At 39.3% G+C, this 21,209-nt stretch overlaps 1 protein-coding gene across 1 annotated transcript; it reads right to left on the bottom strand.

Moving 5' to 3' along the window:
* Positions 1–223: 223 nt before the first annotated feature.
* dctd (dCMP deaminase) lies at positions 224–21,209 on the bottom strand. Its single transcript, XM_023268926.3, has 6 exons — positions 21,058–21,209; positions 15,953–16,052; positions 11,887–12,022; positions 9,625–9,741; positions 6,877–6,973; positions 224–1,479 (listed from the first exon to the last, which is right to left on the bottom strand). Exons 1-6 carry the CDS (start codon positions 21,090–21,092, stop codon positions 1,395–1,397), a joined length of 570 nt encoding a protein of 189 aa, XP_023124694.1. The 5' UTR covers positions 21,093–21,209; the 3' UTR covers positions 224–1,394.

The raw sequence follows: 21,209 nt of genomic DNA, 5'->3' as shown, positions 1-21,209 counted from the left end.
TTTTCATGGCCTCTTGTAGCACTGGACCACGCTCAGAACTGCTCCTGGATTTTGTGTTGACAATAAACTCTGCTGCTCTTCCATGCTGACTTCTCCTGGCGAATTTTTTGAAGATCTTTAAAGAAGCTATTTGGACATTTGAATGCGGTCAAGTCTTAGACTCTGGCCCGTTATTTGGGACTTCTGACAAAGTTTAAAAATGAATGAGCGCATGGACATTAAAAGCATGCATTCCCAGTTTTATTGACTTTAACGGTACTAACAGTGGACACAATTAAAGGAAAGGTGATATGAAGACAGACTTGATGGAATAGTGTGTCAGACAATGGAACAGCACAAGGATCTACTGTTTTCAGCAACAACTACTGTTCAAAGATAATGTAACTGAATCATCCACACATACATGAACACGCTTTGGTATCATGACACTAATAAAAAAAACTGTGCATTTAAACATCCTTGCTTTTGATGCCTCACATATTGCAGTCATGCATTCCTGAAAGCAATACAGAGTAGATTTCAATTAGTAAAGTAAAATGTAACATAAAAGGACAGTAAAACTGTCTGAATTTGACAAGGCCACTTTTTGCAAACAGGTTTGCAAAAAGCTTGTGATAACTTAATGCAAATTAGTATTAAGCTGCAGTAAATGATATACAGAGGAACCCTGATCAGTTTTAGCAGGATACAACTAATCTGCATTAAAAACAATTATGTCCAGTACAAGTAAAATGAACATCACGTTGGAGGATTAGGAAGCCTGGCCATCCTTTACAGTGCTCCCATAAAACATTCATGTACACAGAGCTGCTAGCCCCTGAAACCCTTAGTGTTAACACATTTGTCGGAGGCCGAAACTAATGACAGCAGCTCTCAGTATACCACTGACTGACTTCGTGGACAGCTTCCACTGTGAATGTGAAGAATGGCCAAGCAATCGGAATATCAAGGTTCCCTATATCAGTATGGAACCTTGTTTGAAAGAGAGGGAAAAAAAAGAATTCTGGTTTTCCCCTGTGCAGACAGCCATGAAAAAATCAGATTCACAACACAAAACATTTTAAATCAAACACTCAAGACAGTTTGTTCAGAGGCCTTGTGTATTCCTAAACCCAAAGGGAGTTTTGAAAGAAAAAAAGTGGAAGCAGCAAAGAAAGACCTTCTGCTACAGTCAGCCACAAAGGGCGAAGCGTCAAATGAAACTATCTTGAATATCCGGTTAATCAAAATATCAAAAGACGGCAAAGTCGAGGTATCCTTGAGTTTTCCTTTAGACAAAGCAGGGGGCAAGAAGACCTACAGAAAAGAGGCATCAAAGTCCCTTTCAATCTCGTCATTCCTCCTCTGCCTCCCCGCCTCATCCCGTGGCTCCCCAAGGTGAGTCTTTCGCATTTTCATTTGGTCGCACGGTTCAGCATTCCAGGGTGGTTAATGGAATTAAAATCAATGACAATCTCAGTCCTCTTGGGCTTGAATTGCCTGCCAAAACACACAGAGGAAAAAGAGAAAAACAACAGCGCACGCATTAGCCAAAGATGCACAGGTATGAGAACACACAAGGAAAAGGCCAAAGAAAAAGATGAAGATGATGGTGAAAGTCACCTTTTCTGCCTCGCACCCTGATAATGGTCATGGTTCACATGCAGACATTTACCCACAAAAGCCACACCCAGTTCACTGCACAGCGAGGTCCTGCAGTATGTCGGACACATGTTCTTTAATCCACACTAAATCTTGTATGAAGGAGAAGCATCACGGCACCGTCTTTCACAGCAGCTGTTCTCAAAATGTTTCAGGCCACAGATCCCTCTGGCCTAACTGTTCCACCATGCTAATCATAAAGAAAACATAAACATGAAATCTGCTACAGAACACATCGCGGTTGTTAAACTTCCTTTTAAAAATATGCACAGCACAATTTCAGCTCTTTTTCCCCCATCTGCAATAACAACCACTTACCTAAAATTAGAGAAATGTGTGGGGTTATGATTAGAACAGATTAGTGTTGTCATGGCAGCCAAATCATTACTTTTATAGGATATCAATATATATATATATATATATATATATATATATATATATATATATATATATAAAGGCTCTCCTAAAGGACAAACGGAGGGCTTTTAGGTCAGGAAACGAGGAGGAGATGAGGACCGAACAGAGAGAACTGAGGAGGAAGATCAGAGAGGGGAAATGAAGCTATCAGAAGAAGATGTAGGATCAGCTGCTGCAGAATAATGTCAGTGGGGTCTGGAGGGACCTGAAAACCATCTCTGGCCACAAAGATCCCAAGACTGAACTGAAAAAAGCACCAGGAGTGGGAGAATGACCTGAACACCTTTTTTTTTTAAAACAGGTTTCAACTGCCAGCCACCCGTCCCCCGGCCCAGTCCATCCTGCAGCAGCCACCACTGCATGTGTCTGCACCCCCCACTGACTGCACCACCACCCCTCCTAAAGCTTGTTTTATGCTTGCCGTGTCCACGAGGTCCGTGCGGCTCCGTGCAGACAAATTAAGTCATTTTAGCAGCCACATCCCCTCGAGCAGCCCTTCTCACGCGGAAAATTTCTGCGTTGTGCATCTCCACATTTTTCTAACTGCTTGGACAAAGCCGCACGGAAAAACATGGCAGAGGACCAGGACCTACTCGTAGCTTAAGTCTAGAAATATGGGCACTTATGCAACCGTGACAACAGGGTTATGAACAATTCATGTTGTGAAATTAAAACTAACTGCTGAAATGCAACTATTCGGTAAAATGCCATGTTGTAAGTGGTGTAAACAATGGAAACCTCTTTGACTAGTTTAGTACTAGAGTAGACCAGGTAGACGTGTGTTTGCGATACACTGCCCCCTGCAGTTTGGGAGCAGACACCGCACGGAGTATAAATGCACATATGGTCTCTCGTACAGATTTCTGCGCGGTTTGTGCGGAAAGCATAACCCAGCCTTTACTGCCCCACCACAGCCCCTATCATCAGCATCAGCTCCACACTGCTCAAATCCTGCACAGATCAGCTGAGCAGGGTTGCGGAGCATGTCTTCAACTTCAGCCTGAAGCTGGGGAGAGTACCACAGCTGTGGAAGACGTCCTGCATGGTACTGGTGCAGAAAACTAGCACCCCGAGGACCTCAACCACTACAGGCCGGTGGCACTGACATCCCACCTGATGAAGACTCTGGGGAGGTTGCTCCTTTGTCATCGTTTAACCCTGGAGAGCTCATCAGAGCACCCAGTAAATTTAATTAAGGACACGATGTGCAAATTCACAGAAATTCTGCTGTAAACATTTATATTTCTTCTATAAGGAGAAAGTACCTATTTATATCTGTGCACTGCGTGCTGCTCTTTTCTTTGTACTGTTTTTTGTATTTGCTGCTGTAACACCCAAAATTTCTTATCTATCTATCTATCCATCTATCCATCTATCCATCCATCTATCCATCTATCCATCTATCTATCTATCCATCTATCCATCTATCTGTCTATGCCTAAACATATTAACCCCAGTACTGAAGCAATACCACAGCAAAAACCTAAAACATCAGAAAAGTAATGGACTAAAAGATGACAGACCACAGAACCCGTAAACAAAGACAATATTTTTGACAATACCAATGCAAGGCATTGAACAGAGGAAGCCATACAACGATAGGACACATTGTTCAATGTTTCACACATTGTCTTATTCAATCAACTGGAGGAACTCTTCAGAACTGGAGGACATTTTACGTCCCACCCATCAAATTTCAAATAATCCACGTACAAAATACTAAAACATGCAGTTGTTGCGTAAATCAAAAAAAAATAAAAAATTGGAGAAAAGAATGTTTGAGTAACATTTCTTAAAATACCAAATAAGTCTGGCATTCCCCCTAAAATGCCATTTTTCTCTTGCCCCACCCCCATGATGACCAAACTGAATCTCAAATAAAACAGTTAAAATTAAATTTAAATCTCCTTTTATGGTATTCTTTTTTCAGTGATGCTTCTTGTAATTGTGGGAACATTTTTTAATCAATATAATATTTTAAATAATAATTATGAATGGAATGTGTGTCCCACAACAACCCTATTAGCATAACCTTTTTAGCTGGTAGAAGAAGAAAACAGTGACTCACATGATACCTGGAATTAACATCATCAAACAATTTTCCAAGTAAAAATATGTCCTCTCTATTTTTCATAACATAGTCAGCTTTAACTGAATGTCTCACTCTACCTCATTATCAGGATAAGACAAACTATTTTTACATTTTTCTACATCAGTCAGTTTGTCCTCTTGGTCAGCAGTAACAGCTCGTTAAATATCTAGCTTCTACTGCTGAGAAAAAGCTAACATTAGCACAGATTAGCAACCCAGTTACTGTGAGTAGAGTAGGGTTAGCAAACAACAAATAAAACATGTAATTAAAATGGTACCATTACTGTGTAAGCTGAGCCAATCAAACCTTTGATAGCTTATTACCTATTATTGATGAACATGTAGAAAAAAACTGTAAAAGAGAAGGTCTCTTTTTCAAAAATTTTGAAGATCAATTGTCCTCCAATTCTGGAACGACCCTTTTACCTGCAGGGTATTGCAATACTTTTCTCATATCAGTATACTGTTTAACAGTAGCACAGACAGAATCTAAATGTCAGTGTGGAGAATGTACTTGTCTTCAGCAGTCCTCCTCCTTATTGACTAGATTCACTGAAACCAAAGTCAGATCACATATTATTGGTATCCCGTCACTGCTCTCAAAAACGCTAAACTTTGCGTTACTTGATGGTAACTGTGGATTTTAGAATATTTCTATTGTGAGCAGTGTTCCTGAGCTGGCTAACAGTTCTCATGGTGTTGACTGGCTGACAGCAGTTGACGTGTCAAATAAGACTGGCTCTTAACGGACCAGATGGATGGATGGATCACTAATGGCCACAGAGCTCCACAGGTGGAGGTGGGGTGCTGGTATCTGCTGTTGTTATTACGGATGAGCTAGTTGGACCTGTTCAGGTTGAAGATGGACTTAAAATCAACTCCCAAGCCTACTGCTAGTCTTTTAGAAGATACTTTCTTGAAGCAGTGGTACAGGAAAAAGTCTACATCATTCCTGAAGGCCATGATGTTTATACATGACAGTGCTCCATCAACATGCATCCAAGTCCTCCACTGTGTGGCTATTCCGCAAAGACCTGAAAGACGACAGAATAATGACATCCTCACCGATCTAAGCCCTGCGGACAACTTTGAGCCCTTCATAAATAAGAGATTTACAGTGAGGGAAGACAATACACCTCACTGAACAGCATTTGGGAGGCTGTGGCTGCTGCTGCAGGAAAAGTTGATCATCAACAGATCAAGAAACTAACAGATGGCGTCTGTTAGGATGGAAGGCGCATGACAGTTATTGAAAATAAAGATGGCTAGATTGGTCACTGAATATTTGCTAAAATGTCAGAAGTGTTTACAAATAAACACTTCTGACATTTTAGCAAATATATGTCTAAAATGGAAAAAAATGGGAAAAAAATGAATGAAAAAAGTGAGATGGAATTTTTTTGTTCTTCATTTAGTTGCACAATAATTCTTTTTTTAAAAGTGGGGCCTTTATTACTCTGGATGAGCAGAATCTTCATATCCACAGGATGCATTGTCTACAGTTTTTAGGAAAACCATTTTCTCATGAAGTAAAACAAAACAAAAACTATTCACGTGTCCATGGTTCTACCCTGAAAAAAAATCAGTCACACAAGCATCATTACCCATTAGTTTTACTACACTCAGTAAGAAGTGTTGTGCTGCTGATACGTTTTAAAATCAGCTTACTTTTACAGGCTCTTTACAGTACATTCCTTTTCTTTGCTTCAGTCTCTCTCAACCACACCTTTGTGTTTTCCAGTGTGTGTGTTTTTTGACTTTCCTATCATGACACTATCACGAAGACAAACAATGGTAGCAGAGGCACCAGAAACTGCAAGACTGCAGTAAGATTGGGACATGCAGGACACAATGAAAAATCTGACAGGAACACACAGTTCTACCTTTTCTGCATGCAGCAGCGGGTAGACAAAAAACAAACTGCAGAACCCTTGATGTATTGCAACCAGAAGACTGGAGTCAAGGATGGGGTTGAAAAGAAGCCTAAAGTGTGATTTAATAAATACAAAAGCATAGCGAGACTTGTCTGATGTGGCTCACTCTCCAAGTTTTTACTGACAAAGATGGAAAAGGTGGATTTTGTTTTGACAAACCATGTCAACACACAACGAGAGTAAAACTGCCACCTCTAGGTTTTGGTGACACTTAGTCTGACTCCCCAGATGTAGGTTGATATATAGGGTACCCCCCTATAGCAGAATGATAGCATGGTGCAGCCAGACCATTATGTTCTACAGAATGGGCTGACTAAGCGAGACTAGGTGATGCCTACTCAATCCTCCCTGCTCAAAGGAAGTTCTCCTTCAAAGATAAAGCACTTCTTCCTGCATATGTTAAATAAGATACTGTTGAGAAATGCATAAAATGTGTACTTCTCGCCCCAGAATAAATTCTTATGACTATAATAGCAATCCTGCTACATATTTTCCAAGTGCAGCAGGAGGGTATATGCAAACTGTAGAAGTGGGCAGTGGGCCACTCCTGATTGGTCAGAAATTAATCAGGTGTAGGATTAGGAAAACAGTGTGGCACATGGCTATACCAGGAACTATTACACAGCTTTACTGACCTTAACAGATCTGGCCTTTAATTCAGTCACCCAGGAAACCTTTGAAATGACTTGGAGCACCTTGGTTACCCTCAAAAACATCCACTTGCTAAGAGTTAAAAGTGAGAAAGCAAAACCTTTTTTTGTTGAGTGCCAGAAAAAAAATATGTGTTTCTCACCTGTACTGTATCCCTGCCAAGTTGAGCAGCCTTCTGGATGCAGTCATCTCAGGTGTGTCATGATACTTGTCAGAAAGATACACCACTTCCTTAAGACCTAGACAGAAGAAGGGAAACATAATGAAGGGATACAGAAGGCAACAGTGCAACATTAAAGGCTTATTAGTCTACTTGAAACAGTTGTCCTTTGTGCCTGGGGACTTGCATGGACATAGAAAACATTAACAGTATTAACAGTGTGTAAAGTCCCTAAACATCATGTTGAGCACAGTTGTGTTGTGAGATGCCACTATACAGTGTGATACAACTAATCTAAATGAAAGCTTCTGCCTCCACAGAGCAGAGGCTGTCTCTGGTTTTGTTCATCTGCTGTGACCAATGTAGGGAAAATACGCTTAAATATATTCATTTGCAGATTGGCTGTATCATAAATAAAGATTAAGACATCTAAAAGAAGTGTTTTAAGCTATAAACCTGTTCTCAGACCAAGGCAGATCAGATTTAATTTTATTTAAACCTACATTTTTTGTTTCTGTATTTTAAAGAATGGGGATCAAAAGTAGGGCGCATACTTCTGGCTACTTCTTTGTTGTTTCAAAATAAAGGCATCCTTTAAGGCAACACAGATTAAACTAATAACTTCCTTTTAACACTGACATTCCATTAATGAACTGCAACAATTAGTCCCTTTCTGCCAGATTTATTTTGTATTTTTTGCCAGGGCCGCAGGTTTTCCACTGGTAGCACTGGTTCTACTGACTTTCTCAGGTGATCACACCAGCATATAATTGGTCAATTCTATCCCTGAACCCCTTTTTGATACAACATAGTAATATTCTACCTTGCATACTTACTGATGAACACTAGTCTTTATATACCCTTATTCTGCACTGATGTAAAGACTGATGTGACTCAAGACTCAATATTTGCAGAATATTTTACTGAAAATAATACATTTTTTTGTCACCAGTCTTTCGTCTGAGCTAATGTCAGATTTACCTAATTTCATATCAAGTGATTTTATCTACATGGCCTGTTCTCTATAAGGGGGATTTTCTTTGAGCTGACAATTTTGAATGTCATTATCACAATCAGTCATGGTTATTTTAATTGTGGAAAGCCAAAATCATGATTAATATTATTTCATTTTGCAGACCTAGCACTGCAATAGCCACCATGATTGAATGTAGGACTATTTGTCTTCATCAGCTCAGTCAGTATCTCCCCATCTGCAGATGCATTCATGTCATAAAGGTGTGACCTTATGAACATCCATCCTTCCATTATCTATGCACCGCTTAATCCTCATTATGGTCAGAGGGGGTGAAGGCAGGGGACACCCTGGACAGGGCACCAGTCTATACATATAGAGACAAACAATCACACTCACATTCACACCTACGGACAATTTAGACTCGCCAATTAACCTCAGCACGTTTTTGAACTGTGGGAGGAAGCTGGAGTACCCTGACAAAACCCACGCATGCACAGGGAGAACATGCAAACTCCATGCAGAAAGATCCAGGGGCGTGAACCGGGGATCTTCTAGCTGTAAGGCGAAAGTTCTAACCACCAATCCACTGTGCAGCCTCCTTATGAACATCCATCCATCCATTATCTACACCGCTTAATCCTCATTAGAGTCACGGGGGGCTGGAGTCTATCCCAGCTTGACTTAAGGCAAAGGCCTTGAGTAACTGTCTATCACAGGGCTACATACAGAGACTACAACACTTGGATTATTGGCCGTGACCTGGTGACGGTGGGATGATGAAATTGTTTGTGAGACTAGTGGAACTGATAGTCTTGACGCATGGTGAAAAGTGGAGGTTGGTGACACAGACACATAATCGTAAAATATGTGAAGAGCTACCTACATAAACTGCAACTTACAGCGGTTATATCGACACTGTTTGCGCATTCACACTATTTTCATGGAAATCAAAGTTGCTATTAAACCTGTTTTTTGAGATTTTATTAGAAAACACCTCCTTCCTGATGCACAGTAACCATTTTTCTCTTCCATACACAAATCTTCTACAGTGCCAACTTTCATCACCCCATACAAAGTCAATTTCATGAAATATATGAGCAAATAATTCACACGGATATTTGAGCCTGATGTGAAAAGACGTTAAACAGATCCTGCCTGCCTGAAGCGGACTCTGCAGGCTGCTACTGCTGAGAGTTTGTTGGATGACTGAACATTAGCAGCTAGCAGCAAACTGATCATTATCGGTAAAAATTTTCATCATATATTTTAAAAACAAATTTTATTTAATCGAAAATCTAGCCTGGTGTGAGGTACCCAAGCAGAGAAACTCTGACAAAAATACATTTTTCCAAAGCAAATGAAAAAAAAGCCTAAAAGCAAGCCTTTTAGATATTCTCCAGCTCCTTTCCATGCATACAATTGTTTTTCTCCCTCCAGTTTTGAGTGATAGTACAGGCAGCTAGTTCATTACGGGTCAGCAGTTTCTCGTATAAGGAAATCTCCCCTAAAAAATCTATTTAAGTCTATATTCTGAAAGGATGATGATACGATATATTTTGAACTGAAGTGAGTTTGCCAAGAAAAGCTCTGGAAACTCAATATTGGCACAAAATATGGGCATACATTTGGCACCAGCTTAAATATCAGTAATATAAAATAGCATTATTGGCCTTTAAGCATCCAATATCAGTGGTGTGTCAATAGTATAAGAGCGTGTGAGCGTGTGTGTGTGTGTGTGTGTGCTCAACACCCACCTGCCTGGATGATGAGCTTGGCACATTCGTTGCAGGGGAACAAAGCCACGTACATGATGCAGCCTTTTACATCTGCACTGTTCTTGTTCATAATGGCATTCAGCTCTGCATGGCACACTGTGGGACACAGCATGGAGACGATCCCCAGTCAGTACAAGACATTGCAAATATTCTTGTTTAAAATGTAATTAAGGCCGCAATTCAAAACAAGCCCAAAAAAATCAAAAAAGATCAGTGAGAGCAAAGAACTGTAACAGCCATAAAAAGGCAATTCAGTCCAAGACCGTCTGGACACGCAGCATCCTGCCTCACTGGGTGTTTTATAGGACGCTGGAGAAATACACCAATACACACTTCCTTCTCTCCTAAAGCCCTCACAAACAGAATGTTTTATTGTACTTTACATTTGGTGGGAAATAGTCCCAATGAAAACACAGCCTGTGGACAACTCAGAGTAACTAAGACGCCGTCTGCAGAAAGAGATGTTGAAGGAGATGTTTGACGGCAGAACCGCTTGATCAGTTTGGTCTGTCCATTCCTCTTTTCTACACCTTTTACTTGTAAAACCTCATATCCAGGTTTCCATGGATTGGGCTGACTTCACTCAGATGAATACTAATGTGTTCATGTAGGCCTGAGTGATAAAATGATAGTGATATGTACTAGCAATAGACACTTCATCAATGCTCCATAGCCTCACCTAAACCCATCAATTGGAAACAGCACTTAATAAAAATGCAAAGTTCAGCTGCATGAACAAAAAAAGCCTTCTCCATGTGAGGTCCTGCTGCTTCACCCTGGTCGCCCTTTATCCTAATCTATCTTTTAAATTGTTGCATTAACATTAAAATGAACAAGTGTATGCCTTGGTAAACAGGTTGAAGTAGTTAAATTCAAAGTAGCTTGAGGCAGGTAAATTCAAAATAAACCCCCAGACCTTTGTATAAAACAGGTAATTTAAAAATGATTCATAATTTTAATATCGACTGAAATAAACATATTATCATGAGACTTATCAGCCAAAAGTACATTCCATGTTAATCTTTCTTCTAGTGCCATCATCATATGAAAATCTCTGTGACTATCTTTAAGTTTCCAAAGAACAGCAAACCACTAACACACAACATGCACATTTCTAATCGGCAGACTGCATGGCAATGTAGTCAGTGGATTCATGGTATCCAGATGGTGAATGCTGCTCACTTAAAAAAGCACTTCATCTTTATTACCTTTATTATTCTATTTATCAGGTGTTCTTGACAAAACCTGGAGTTAATCTGACCCACAATTCAACCTGAATACTGACAGTTTAGTTAGGTATTTTTCTTTGTATTATGGTGATTGTATTAGTAGTGGATTATGCAGCATCAAACAGAGATGAACAGCAAAATACAGCAGTCTGGTGAGCTCACTTCTTTCTAACTCACATAATTTATTTTGTTATATTCTTAAACTTGTAATCTTGAGCCCTAACAGACAGTGACACCAAGGCAGACACCAGATTTCACTCAGCTCCCTGTAGAATGACAACTTTAACTTTTTCATACATGCAATACCGAAGACCTGTGAAAAGACTTTGCAAAATTGGTAGATTTCCTCTGTAAGAAAAAAGAATGAAACGTTGTGGTGCGTCTCAGGAAAAGACAAAATCCTCAGCAATCTGCTTATTTGGTTCTCTTTAACAGTAGGGGTTCTAAAAACACTGTAGCTTCTTACACATCATTATGAAGGATTTGAACGTTTATGTCTTACTTAAGCATGAGTTCATATGCAGAATTTTCAGTGCGCTTAACGACAGGTAAAGTCCACAAAATCTGAACAACAAGAAATACAAATGCAGAAAAAAAGTGCCCTGGGAGTGTTGTGCATCACTTTTTTTTTTTTTTAACCATCTATCACATTGTAAATTGGGCACTGACGGGAAGAAAAAAGAAGACAAAGTACATGAGAGACTGAGGATGTTTCATTATTTGTCCTCTAACGCCCTCTACAGCTCAAAGTTTGAAACTTAACACATGACAAGAACTGCAACATAACATGGACATGTACACAGAAATTACTTGAAAATAAGACGATATTAACTCAGAGAGGCATGTCAGACATTCTTTCACACAAAAATATTAGGGAGTTGGTGGAAGAAAGCAGAAGTACCTTGCTACTTAACTGTACATTGTCCTAATCCAACCCTTCAGAAAACCAAAACAATTAGTCAAAATTACATCTTGTAAAAGGTACAGAACATTTGTTCACACGCATTCTCACCGTAAGGGTATTTGGTGTCAAGGGGATCATCAGCAGACCGAGACCAAGGGAGCAAGTCATCATCACAGCCATTGGGCATCCCATTGTAACCGATGCCAACTATCTTATTCTCCTGGTTCACTATACATGCTCCCACCTGTAACACAGAGAAAAAACACACACAGGTGTCAAGAGTCCCTTCTGTAAACATAACACATAATTTGATTCATTTCAAAGTTACTGGTTAAAGCACAATGCACCCAATTTGAAATCCAGATGCAGTTAAGGTTGCAGGTCTATCATACTGACATCTACTACAAAATGTTCCTAGCAAGAAATTTCCCTCCCGATTAAATAGATATTTTAAATTTAGACTAGCTGAATAGTCTGAACTATATGGATGCAATAGTTGACTACCTAGCAATAGTCAACTTGACTTGCACTGTACATTAATAAATAGAAATTACTAGTTTAACCGACAAGTACTTGTGGTGTCATCTTGGAAGGGAAGCAATGTTTCCCTGTTTAGTTGACGAATCACGCACATCCTAAAACTCTACAGGTAATTCTAAGTTTTCACTCCACCTTGTCTTCACATGTTTTCTATTGTGGTAGGAAACCTACATGTGCATGGGGAGAACATGTAAGTTCTACACAAAAGTACCTACAACTTCCTGTTCTGAGAAGGCAGTATTGACCGCTATGTCACTGTGACAACCTTCAAGACGACCATGCTGCAAAAACTCCTCTGACCCAGTGGGGCATGGACACAGGACCTCTGGGGATGTCCTGTGGCACTGAGATGGTGGCAGTGAATTCTGTGGGTTCTGTGGGTTGCAGGGTGGGACCTACCTAGATCAGGCTTATCCTGGCACATCCCACAGATGCTCAATAAGATTTGGATCTGGGTGTGTCAGGGTGCATTGTCCTGCTGAAGGTGAGAACTGGCATCAAAGACTACTGTTGTCATGGGGGTAGGGGTTTGGGGCATTGCTTGATCTGTAATGTGCAGGTGGGTGGTACAGGTCAAACATCCATATGAATGTCAGGGATCAAGGTTTCCCAGCAGAACATACACTACCAGTCAAAGGTTTGGACACACCTTCTCATTCAGTGTTTTTCTTTATTTTTAGCACTTTCTACATTGTAGATACATACAGAAGACATCAAAACTATGAAGCAAGTTATATGGAATTATGTAGCAAACAAACAATTGTGAAATACCTCTAAATATGTTTTAGATTTTAGATTCCTCAAAATAGCCAACCTTTGCTTTGATGACAGCTTTGTCAACCCTTGGCCTTCTCTCAATGAGCTTCATGATGTAGTCACCTGAAATAGTTTTCACTTCACAGATGTGCCTTGTCAAGGTTCATTTGTGGAATTTCTGGCCTTCTTAATGAGGTTGGGACCATCAGTTGTGTTGTGCAGAAGTCAGGTTGGTACAGAGTTGACAGGCCTATTTGACAGCTGTTAGAATTCATATTATGGCAAGAATCAATCAGCTAAGTAAAGAGAGACAATAATCCATCATTACTTTAAGAACTGAAGGTCAGTCAGTCTGGAAGATTGCAAAAACTTTGAATGAATCTCCAAGTGCAGTGGCAAAAACCATCAAGCGCTACGACGTAACTGGCTCACATGAAGACCACCCCAGGAAAGGAAGACCAAGAGTCATCTCTGCTGCTGAGGATAAGTTCATCCGAGTCACCAGCCTCAGAAATGGCAAGTTAACAGCAGCTCAGATTAGAGCCCAGATAAATGCCACACAGAGTTCTAGTAGCAGACACATCTCTACATCAACTGTTCAGAGGAAACTGAACCAATCAGGCCTTTATGGTCAAATAGCTGCTAAGAAACCACTACTAAGGAAACGCAACAAGCAGAAGAGATGTTTGGGTCAAGAAAGGCAAGGAATGGACATTAGACAAGTGGAAATCTGTGCTTTGGTCTGATGAGTCCAAATGTGAGATCTTTAGTTCCACCTGTTATGTCTTTGTGCGATGCAGAAAAGGTGAACAAATGGTCTCTACATGCATGGTTCCCACTGTAAAGCATGGAGGAGGAGGTGTGATGGTGTGAAGGTGCTTTGCTGGTGACACTGTTGGAGATTTATTCCAAACTGAAGGCACACTGAACCAGCATGGCTACCCCAGCATCCTGCAGCGACATGCCATCCCATCTGGTTTGCGTTTAGTTGGACCATCATTTATTTTTCAACAGGACAATGACCCCAAACACACCTCCAGGCTGTGGAAGGACTATCTGACCAAGATGGAGAGTGATGGAGTGCTGCTTAGGTCAGATGACCTGGCCTCCACAGTCACCTGACCTAAACCCAATCCAGATGGTCTGGACTGAGATGGACCACAGAGTGAAGGCAACAAAAGGGCCAACAAGTGCTCAGCATCTCTAGGAACTCCTTCAAGACTGTTGGAAAACCATTTCAGGAGACTACCTCATGAAGCTCATCAAGATAATGCCAAGATTGTACAAAGCAGTAATCAAAGCAAAGGGTGGCTATTTTGAAGAATCTAAAATATAAAACATGTTTTGACTTATTTCACACTTTTTTGTTTACTTCATAATTCCATATGTGTTCATTCATAGTTTTGATGCCTTCAGTGAGAATCTAGAATGTAAACAGTCATGATAATAAAGAAAAACCATTAAATGAGAAGATGTGTCCAAACTTTTGACTAGTAGTGTAGCTGTACCAAACAATGTTCTTGCTCCAATTTCTGAAATGTAGTAATATGGGAATGATGACAGAATTTCTTGCTGTTTGCAATGCATCACTACAGGCACACATTCAGTTATGTGTTGTCACAATTCATGATGATGTTGCAAAAATGGTTTGAGTAAGCAGGTTTTGCAGCCAAGTTGACAACTCTTATTTATTCAGTGCTCTCTAAGATCCATTTGCTTAAACACGCATAATTAATGTACCTCTATTTTCATATCACACAATCAACAATTCATTCCAGTTAACATACAATCATGTAGAGTAATAATAAAAAAAAAGCTTAGCAAGCCCAGTTGACTTTGTACGATTGGATGGTTAGAAGAGAGAAAGATTTAAGTGACAACAAAAGAGAGTTCATTGTTAAGGCACAGATAACAAAAGGAGGATTTACATGTGAGAAATGTGCAAAAATAGAAGATACCTGTAGGGGAGAAAATATTTTTTTCACCGCACTTTACATGGTGTATGAAAACTTTTGTTCACAACTGTGTGGGAGAAAATACAGTATTGTGATTCGGGTAAATTGAGCTTTAAACAAAGTTATGACAGCCAAGCAAACTTATGAGTGAAATAGTTTTAGTTCTATCTGAAATTAAGTAGATAAGTTTGCTCGTAACTAAATAGCCACACTTCTGATAGAAACAGCCAAATGTCTCCACCATACTGTCTCATCACAGTAACAGCAAAATACCAGTTCATAATGTTGTGTTCATTTTGAAATTATATGCATCACACTACAACAGTTTATGACTCTGGTGGTGTTGGTTGCTTTCTCTAGAGTAAAAATATAACACATGTTTTGACTTATTTCACACTTTGTTGATTACATAATTCCACATGTTCATTCATAGTTTTGATGCCTTCAGTGAGAATCTACAATGTAAATAGTCTTGTAAATCAAGAAAAACCATTGAATGAGAAGATGTGTCCAAACTTTGGACTGGTAGTGCAGCATTATAACAAGATGATCGATGTTGTTCACTTCACCTGTCAATGGTCATAATGTTGTGGCTAGTCAGTGTATATCAAAAACAGTTATCTTCTCACCCTTAGGTTAGAAAAGAGTCTTAGAAAGAGGCACATCTGGAAGCTGTATGTCATTACTTTGGATACAAAATATAGGGAGCATTACTAAGACCATTGTTTTACTTCATCCCCTTGAATAGGGGTTTGCCAGGACGGTACACCAGCTTCATCTTTACATGAGTTGTTGTTTGCCCACTTGTTTGTTAGGACACTTTCTGTGGTTCATTAGCAAAAACATTTTGTGGACAATCAATTGTATATTTCACACAGTTGTGAAGTATTTACTAATTTCAGTTCTACTACACAAACACACACCTGTGAGCTTGGGTCTTTGCTCCTTTGGGCTGACAGAAAGGCTACAGCCATGAAGTACTCTGGCCATTCCAAGTAGTCTTCTCTTTTCTGAGTGATGCCGCTACAAGAAACCCAAAGACAGAGAGATAGTAAAGCTTTGTGAAAGGCAAACAAACTATCATTTAAACTATTTTTGACCAAAGAGGTGTTTCATGTACTCAAATTACAGCTCTCTGAGCAGTAACTCTTCTTTGTAAACACCAGAACAGATTTCTATGTTTGAATTCAACTTGTATTACATGATGTGTGCACACACAGTAAATTGATGATCTACAACACCACCATGAGCACAGCCACTTTAAAATACCACAACAGAATCTTCTGAGAAGCAGCGTAATGTGCATAATCTTCAGTAAAAGCTTTAACATAATAGCTTACAGTCCACCTCACTTACTGGCACCAGGGGAACGGACTGTAGTTTCATTTACGGAAATCTCCTTTCTTTTCTTTGGGTATGAGCACAAGCTTCGCTCAGAAATATGTTTTGGCTCAATTTCGGCTCAGCATGGTTTTGGCAGCCTGCCCAGGTGCTCTTTAACGTCTGACTTGATCTGGAAATAAAAACCCTGCTACTGCATCAACACAGGGTCATCCTAAAAGTCCCGAAGAAAAAATAAGTGTTTAAGAATGCTGGCCTCTTGTAAGCTGAGATATGTGGACAAAGAAATAAAGACTACATGTACTGATGTAGTAATTATACAATATAAAACAAATAGAAACTTGAATGGCTTTTCAACAGTAGGCCCAGGGTCAGGCTGCTAATTACTAGAATTACCAATATCTAAGTCTATGTTGAACCCAAGGTAATGCATTTAAGTTGCTCATTCCATCTACAAAGATTAATATTTTTATGTATTCACTGACCTACATGGTGATGAAAACAGCCATTGATGAGAGTTCTTAACCACTTAATTACTTAAATGACACTTCAGTGCTTGTACTTAGTGTAAGAGTGTCATTTGTCACAAATAAGCCCTAACAAAAAGCAATGATGGAAATAAAGCATGTTAACTCAAGTACTGCACTTAACATAACAGCTGTACTGTACTTGTGCGCTGGCCCCCAGAGATCAATGCACTGCAACTTGAGAAAACATACAAATTAAAGAAACATCTTCAACAACTGACAATGCAGATGTTGCTTTAAAAAAAATCCCTCTGACTGAATAGGACTGCGTGATTCTGGGCAAAATGATATTCAGGATTATTTCGATCAATGTTGAAATCACAATTATTCAGTTATTTTAGAGAAAATATGTTGATCGCACTTTCACATTAAAATAAACAGAGCACTGCTTTCACTTTTGTGTTCTGATAATTTAATGATTTGCATCCAAATAAGAGGCAAAGTATAAATTGTACACAAAATGCTTCACCTGCTTTACATTTCATTAATGTTCCTGAAATGCCTCACATGCAGGCTACAGCAGAGGGTCTGTGATCACATGCATGCAAAGAAGCCTCTAGTCTCAGTTACTGCAGAGTAGCAGTTCAAACCACAAAGGATCTCTAATGTCAGATTAAGCCAAGTTCAAACAAATAAATATTTTATCTACATGGGCTATTTTCTGTCAGGGGAGTTTTCCTTGAGTGGAGCCTTTTAAACATCAATATCAGTCCAATTATGTTTAATTATTTGTGAAAAGTCAAAAACCAGGATTGTGAATATTACTGAATTAATTGTGCAGTCCCACAACTGATATTCTCTTTCTTTTCTTTTTTTTTTTTTTTTTTTTTTTTTTTTTACAATCAAGTAATTTTTTTAAGTGTCTCTCTCCTGTTGTCATGTTGCTGTGTACATGTGGAGACTCCAGGTCAACAAGCCCTACGGCTTTAAATAAAGAAAAAAAAACAAAACAACCAACCAACCAAACAAAAAAGTGTATCTGAAAACTCTTAAATCAGAGTAATTTATGTTACATCAGACGTATTCATCTTGTAGATTGGTTGTGGAAAATTAGACATCTCACTTCCTGCAGTGTGGCTACTGCACATGTGCACATTTCAATGCTGATGTCGAAATGATATACTGTGCAGCCCTGTATATGGCTATGATGCACAGCTGGGGCAGTAGTAACAGCTTAAGATAAAGTACATATTCATCTAGAACCATACAAAAGGAAAGAGAAGACTCAACAAAGTCCAGAAAAAAATACAGTCATAGTACTGTTGATATTGAAGACATTAAGTGCATCTTACTTATCTGTAGTTCTACTCAGTGGCAGAGAGCAACACCATTTTCACAGGGGTGACTGGGCTTAGACCATTACTGATAGTGGGGTGGAATGTTCTTTTTCAGCCCCCAGTTAAGTGATGTTGGTCAAATACACTACTGGTCAAAGTTTTAGAAGACCCCAATTGTTCTTGTTTTTTTTATTGAAATTCTAGTAGTGCAAGTCCAATGAATAGCTTGAAATGGTACAAAGGTAAGTGGTGAACTGCCAGAGGTTAAAAAAAAAGGTAAGGTTACACAAAGCTGAAAAATAATGTACATTTCAGAATTATACAAAAAGGCCTTTTTCAAGGAACAAGAAATGGGTTAACAACCTAAAGCTGTTCTGCAGAAATGGAGGTTGATCAAGCCTTGAAAGTTGGTGCTACCAAATCCTACAAATATCCCAGCTTTTCCTGATTACTTCCAACCCCTTCTGTCTGCATAAAAGTAGTGTTGGAACACACCGTGGCACCAAACCCTCCAGAGCATTATTTGAACAGTATTGTACTGCAGAAAGTAGTGTGTTGCTATAAAAATGGCAAGGAAAAGATAAATTAACAACAGAAGAGAGACAGGCCATCATAACACTTAAAAATGTAAGTCTTTCCTACAGAGAAATTGAGACGAAATTCAAGGTGTCAGTGAGTATGGTCCTTTTCACCATCAAAAGGCTCAGAAACTGGGGGAAACTCTGACATGAAGAGGTCTGGAAGACCCAAAGCCACAAGAGAATCAGAGGACAAGTTTCTGAGAGTCAACAGCTTGGTGATAAGCGGCTAACAGGACAACAGCTTCAAGCAGAGCTTCATAGTGGTCGTAGTAAGAAGTCTCAGTTTCAACTGTGAAGAGAAAACTTGGAGTTGCAGCAAGAAAGCCATTGCCAAGACATCAGAATAAGAAAAAGAGGCTTGCCTGGGACATGAAACACCACCAATGGACTACTGAAGACTGGAAGAAGGTATTATAAACTGATGAATCAAAATTTAAAATCTTTGGTTCATGACGCAGGATTTTTGTACGCTGTCGAGTAGGAGAAAGGATGGTTCCTCAGTGTGTGACATCAACTGTCAAACGTGGAGGAGGAAGTGTGACGGTCTAGGACTGTTTTGCTGGATCCAGGGTCGGTGACTTGTACAGAGTGAGAGGAACCCTGAACCAAAGCAGCTTCCACAGCATTCTGCAGCACCATGCAGTACTCTCTGGTATGTTCCTAGTTGGTCAGGGGTTCATCCAAGCAAGATAATGACCCAAAACATAAGTCCAAGCTATGCCAGAACTACCTCAGGAAAAAAGAACAACATGGGAAACATGGAGTGGCAGCACAGTGTCCAGATTTAAACCCCATGGAGGTGGTTTGGGATGAACTGGACAGAAGAGTGAAAGCAAAGCAACTTACAAGTGCCACACATTTATGGGAACTTCTTGGAAAGAACTTTCTGAAGAATATTTGATTTCCATTGTAGAAAGAATGCCACAAGTGTGTGCAGCTGTTATGTCTGCCAATGGTGGTATTTTGATGAGTCAAAAGTTTAGAATACATTTTGGTTTCAAAATTGATTATTATTATGTTGTTTTTTTTTTGCTTACTTCATTTGTATATTTGTTCTATGCTTTCATTTCACGATATAATGAGACATTAACATGCACAATTTCAATTAAAAACATGGAAAAATTGGGGTGTTCTAAAACTTTTGACCAGTAGTGTAGTCATTACTTTAATCACTCACTCTTATGTGCTATGCAGCCATGTAGATGTACAGAAGAACTCAGTATGGGTCAATATATAATTGTGGGACTTTTTGTAATATAGTTGACAGGTATCATAGTTGACATTTTTGCTGTTTTCAGGCCTAAAGTCAACATGGCCGCCTATAACAAAACACCACATGGCAATTTTACAGAAAGATTCTTCTAAATACTATATATACAATTGAGTAAAATTTAAATTGAAAGTTATTTATAAAGATATTGTAGTAAACCCGTTGACATGCCATAAATCCACACTTAACTCATACACTACTTCATATTAAATAACTCAGAAAGCCTTGGAGTCTTGCCAGTCTTTTCTTCAGGAGGAAATGACATCATGTGGAGCAGGTCATGTGATCCGGAATTAACACACTTCCTTTAGAGGTGTTTTTGTAATGGATAACTTAGTTCAAAGTGCAATTTGTTGTTTTCCATATAAAATTTCATATATTGCCAAAAAAGAAATATCTGTCATGATTATCTCATCTTAATAAAAAGAACACAACCAAAATATTTTTTTGAATAAGCTCATTTTATTATTATTTAGCTAATTATAAGGTAGTTATTGAATGTGGACAGTTATTTAGTTGATATTTTACTGATATCCAGTCATTTTCTTTTATTAATAAGTGATTGTTTCCATAATAAAAGATATATCCCATGGACTTCAAAAGTCCCTCAATTATATATTGACTCAAATGCTGATAAAGTTGATAAGACATTTACTATTTAAGTAAATTGAGAAGATGATTACATGTAGGACACTTTCTGGTCAGACCGAGGTGACTAATCTCCTAAATTAAAACACTTGGAAAAGTAGAACTAGTATCTTACTCAGTTGTCTTCTTCAGCTTCTTCAAAAAGTACAGTGTCAAGACATAAAGCTTTAAAGAAGACAGAAACGGCAGTCTGTGAACTAACCGGTTTACAGGCAGCGACTGGTAAACTGACAGATACTCGCTCAGCTTGTATTTCAAACAGGACGAACTCAAATTCTGAACGGACTGAATACGGAATAACGAATGTTGACGCGGCAGCTGGTCGACATGTTAGTCCGGTCGTACTGCTGCTGTCTGTCTGGTAGAATGTAAAGAACCACTTACTTGTTGGGAAGACGAGGCTGCTGAAGCTCCTCCATGGTCTCACCACCAGTCCGTGATGCTCTCAGCCTGAACGCCGCATACAGGAAGCAGGAAGAGATCTCCCGCGCTAAAGGCTTCTGTGCTAGTAATCCCTGGTCTTCGCCTGACAGGAC

The sequence above is a fragment of the Amphiprion ocellaris genome, chromosome 4, assembly GCF_022539595.1.
Source record: "Amphiprion ocellaris isolate individual 3 ecotype Okinawa chromosome 4, ASM2253959v1, whole genome shotgun sequence".
Taxonomy (NCBI): Eukaryota; Metazoa; Chordata; class Actinopteri; family Pomacentridae; genus Amphiprion; species Amphiprion ocellaris.
Note: the sequence above shows the minus strand (reverse complement) of the source record. Positions and strands in the feature narration are given on the sequence as shown.

Coding starts and splice junctions, on each gene's coding strand:
- dctd (XM_023268926.3), bottom strand. CDS start 21,092: ATGGAGGAGCTTCAGCAGCCTCGTCTTCCCAACAA. Junction 12,023..15,952: donor GCAAAGACCCAAGCTCACAG/GTGTGTGTTTGT, acceptor TCTGTGTTACAG/GTGGGAGCATGTATAGTGAA. Junction 9,742..11,886: donor TGACACCAAATACCCTTACG/GTGAGAATGCGT, acceptor TGTGTCCCACAG/TGTGCCATGCAGAGCTGAAT.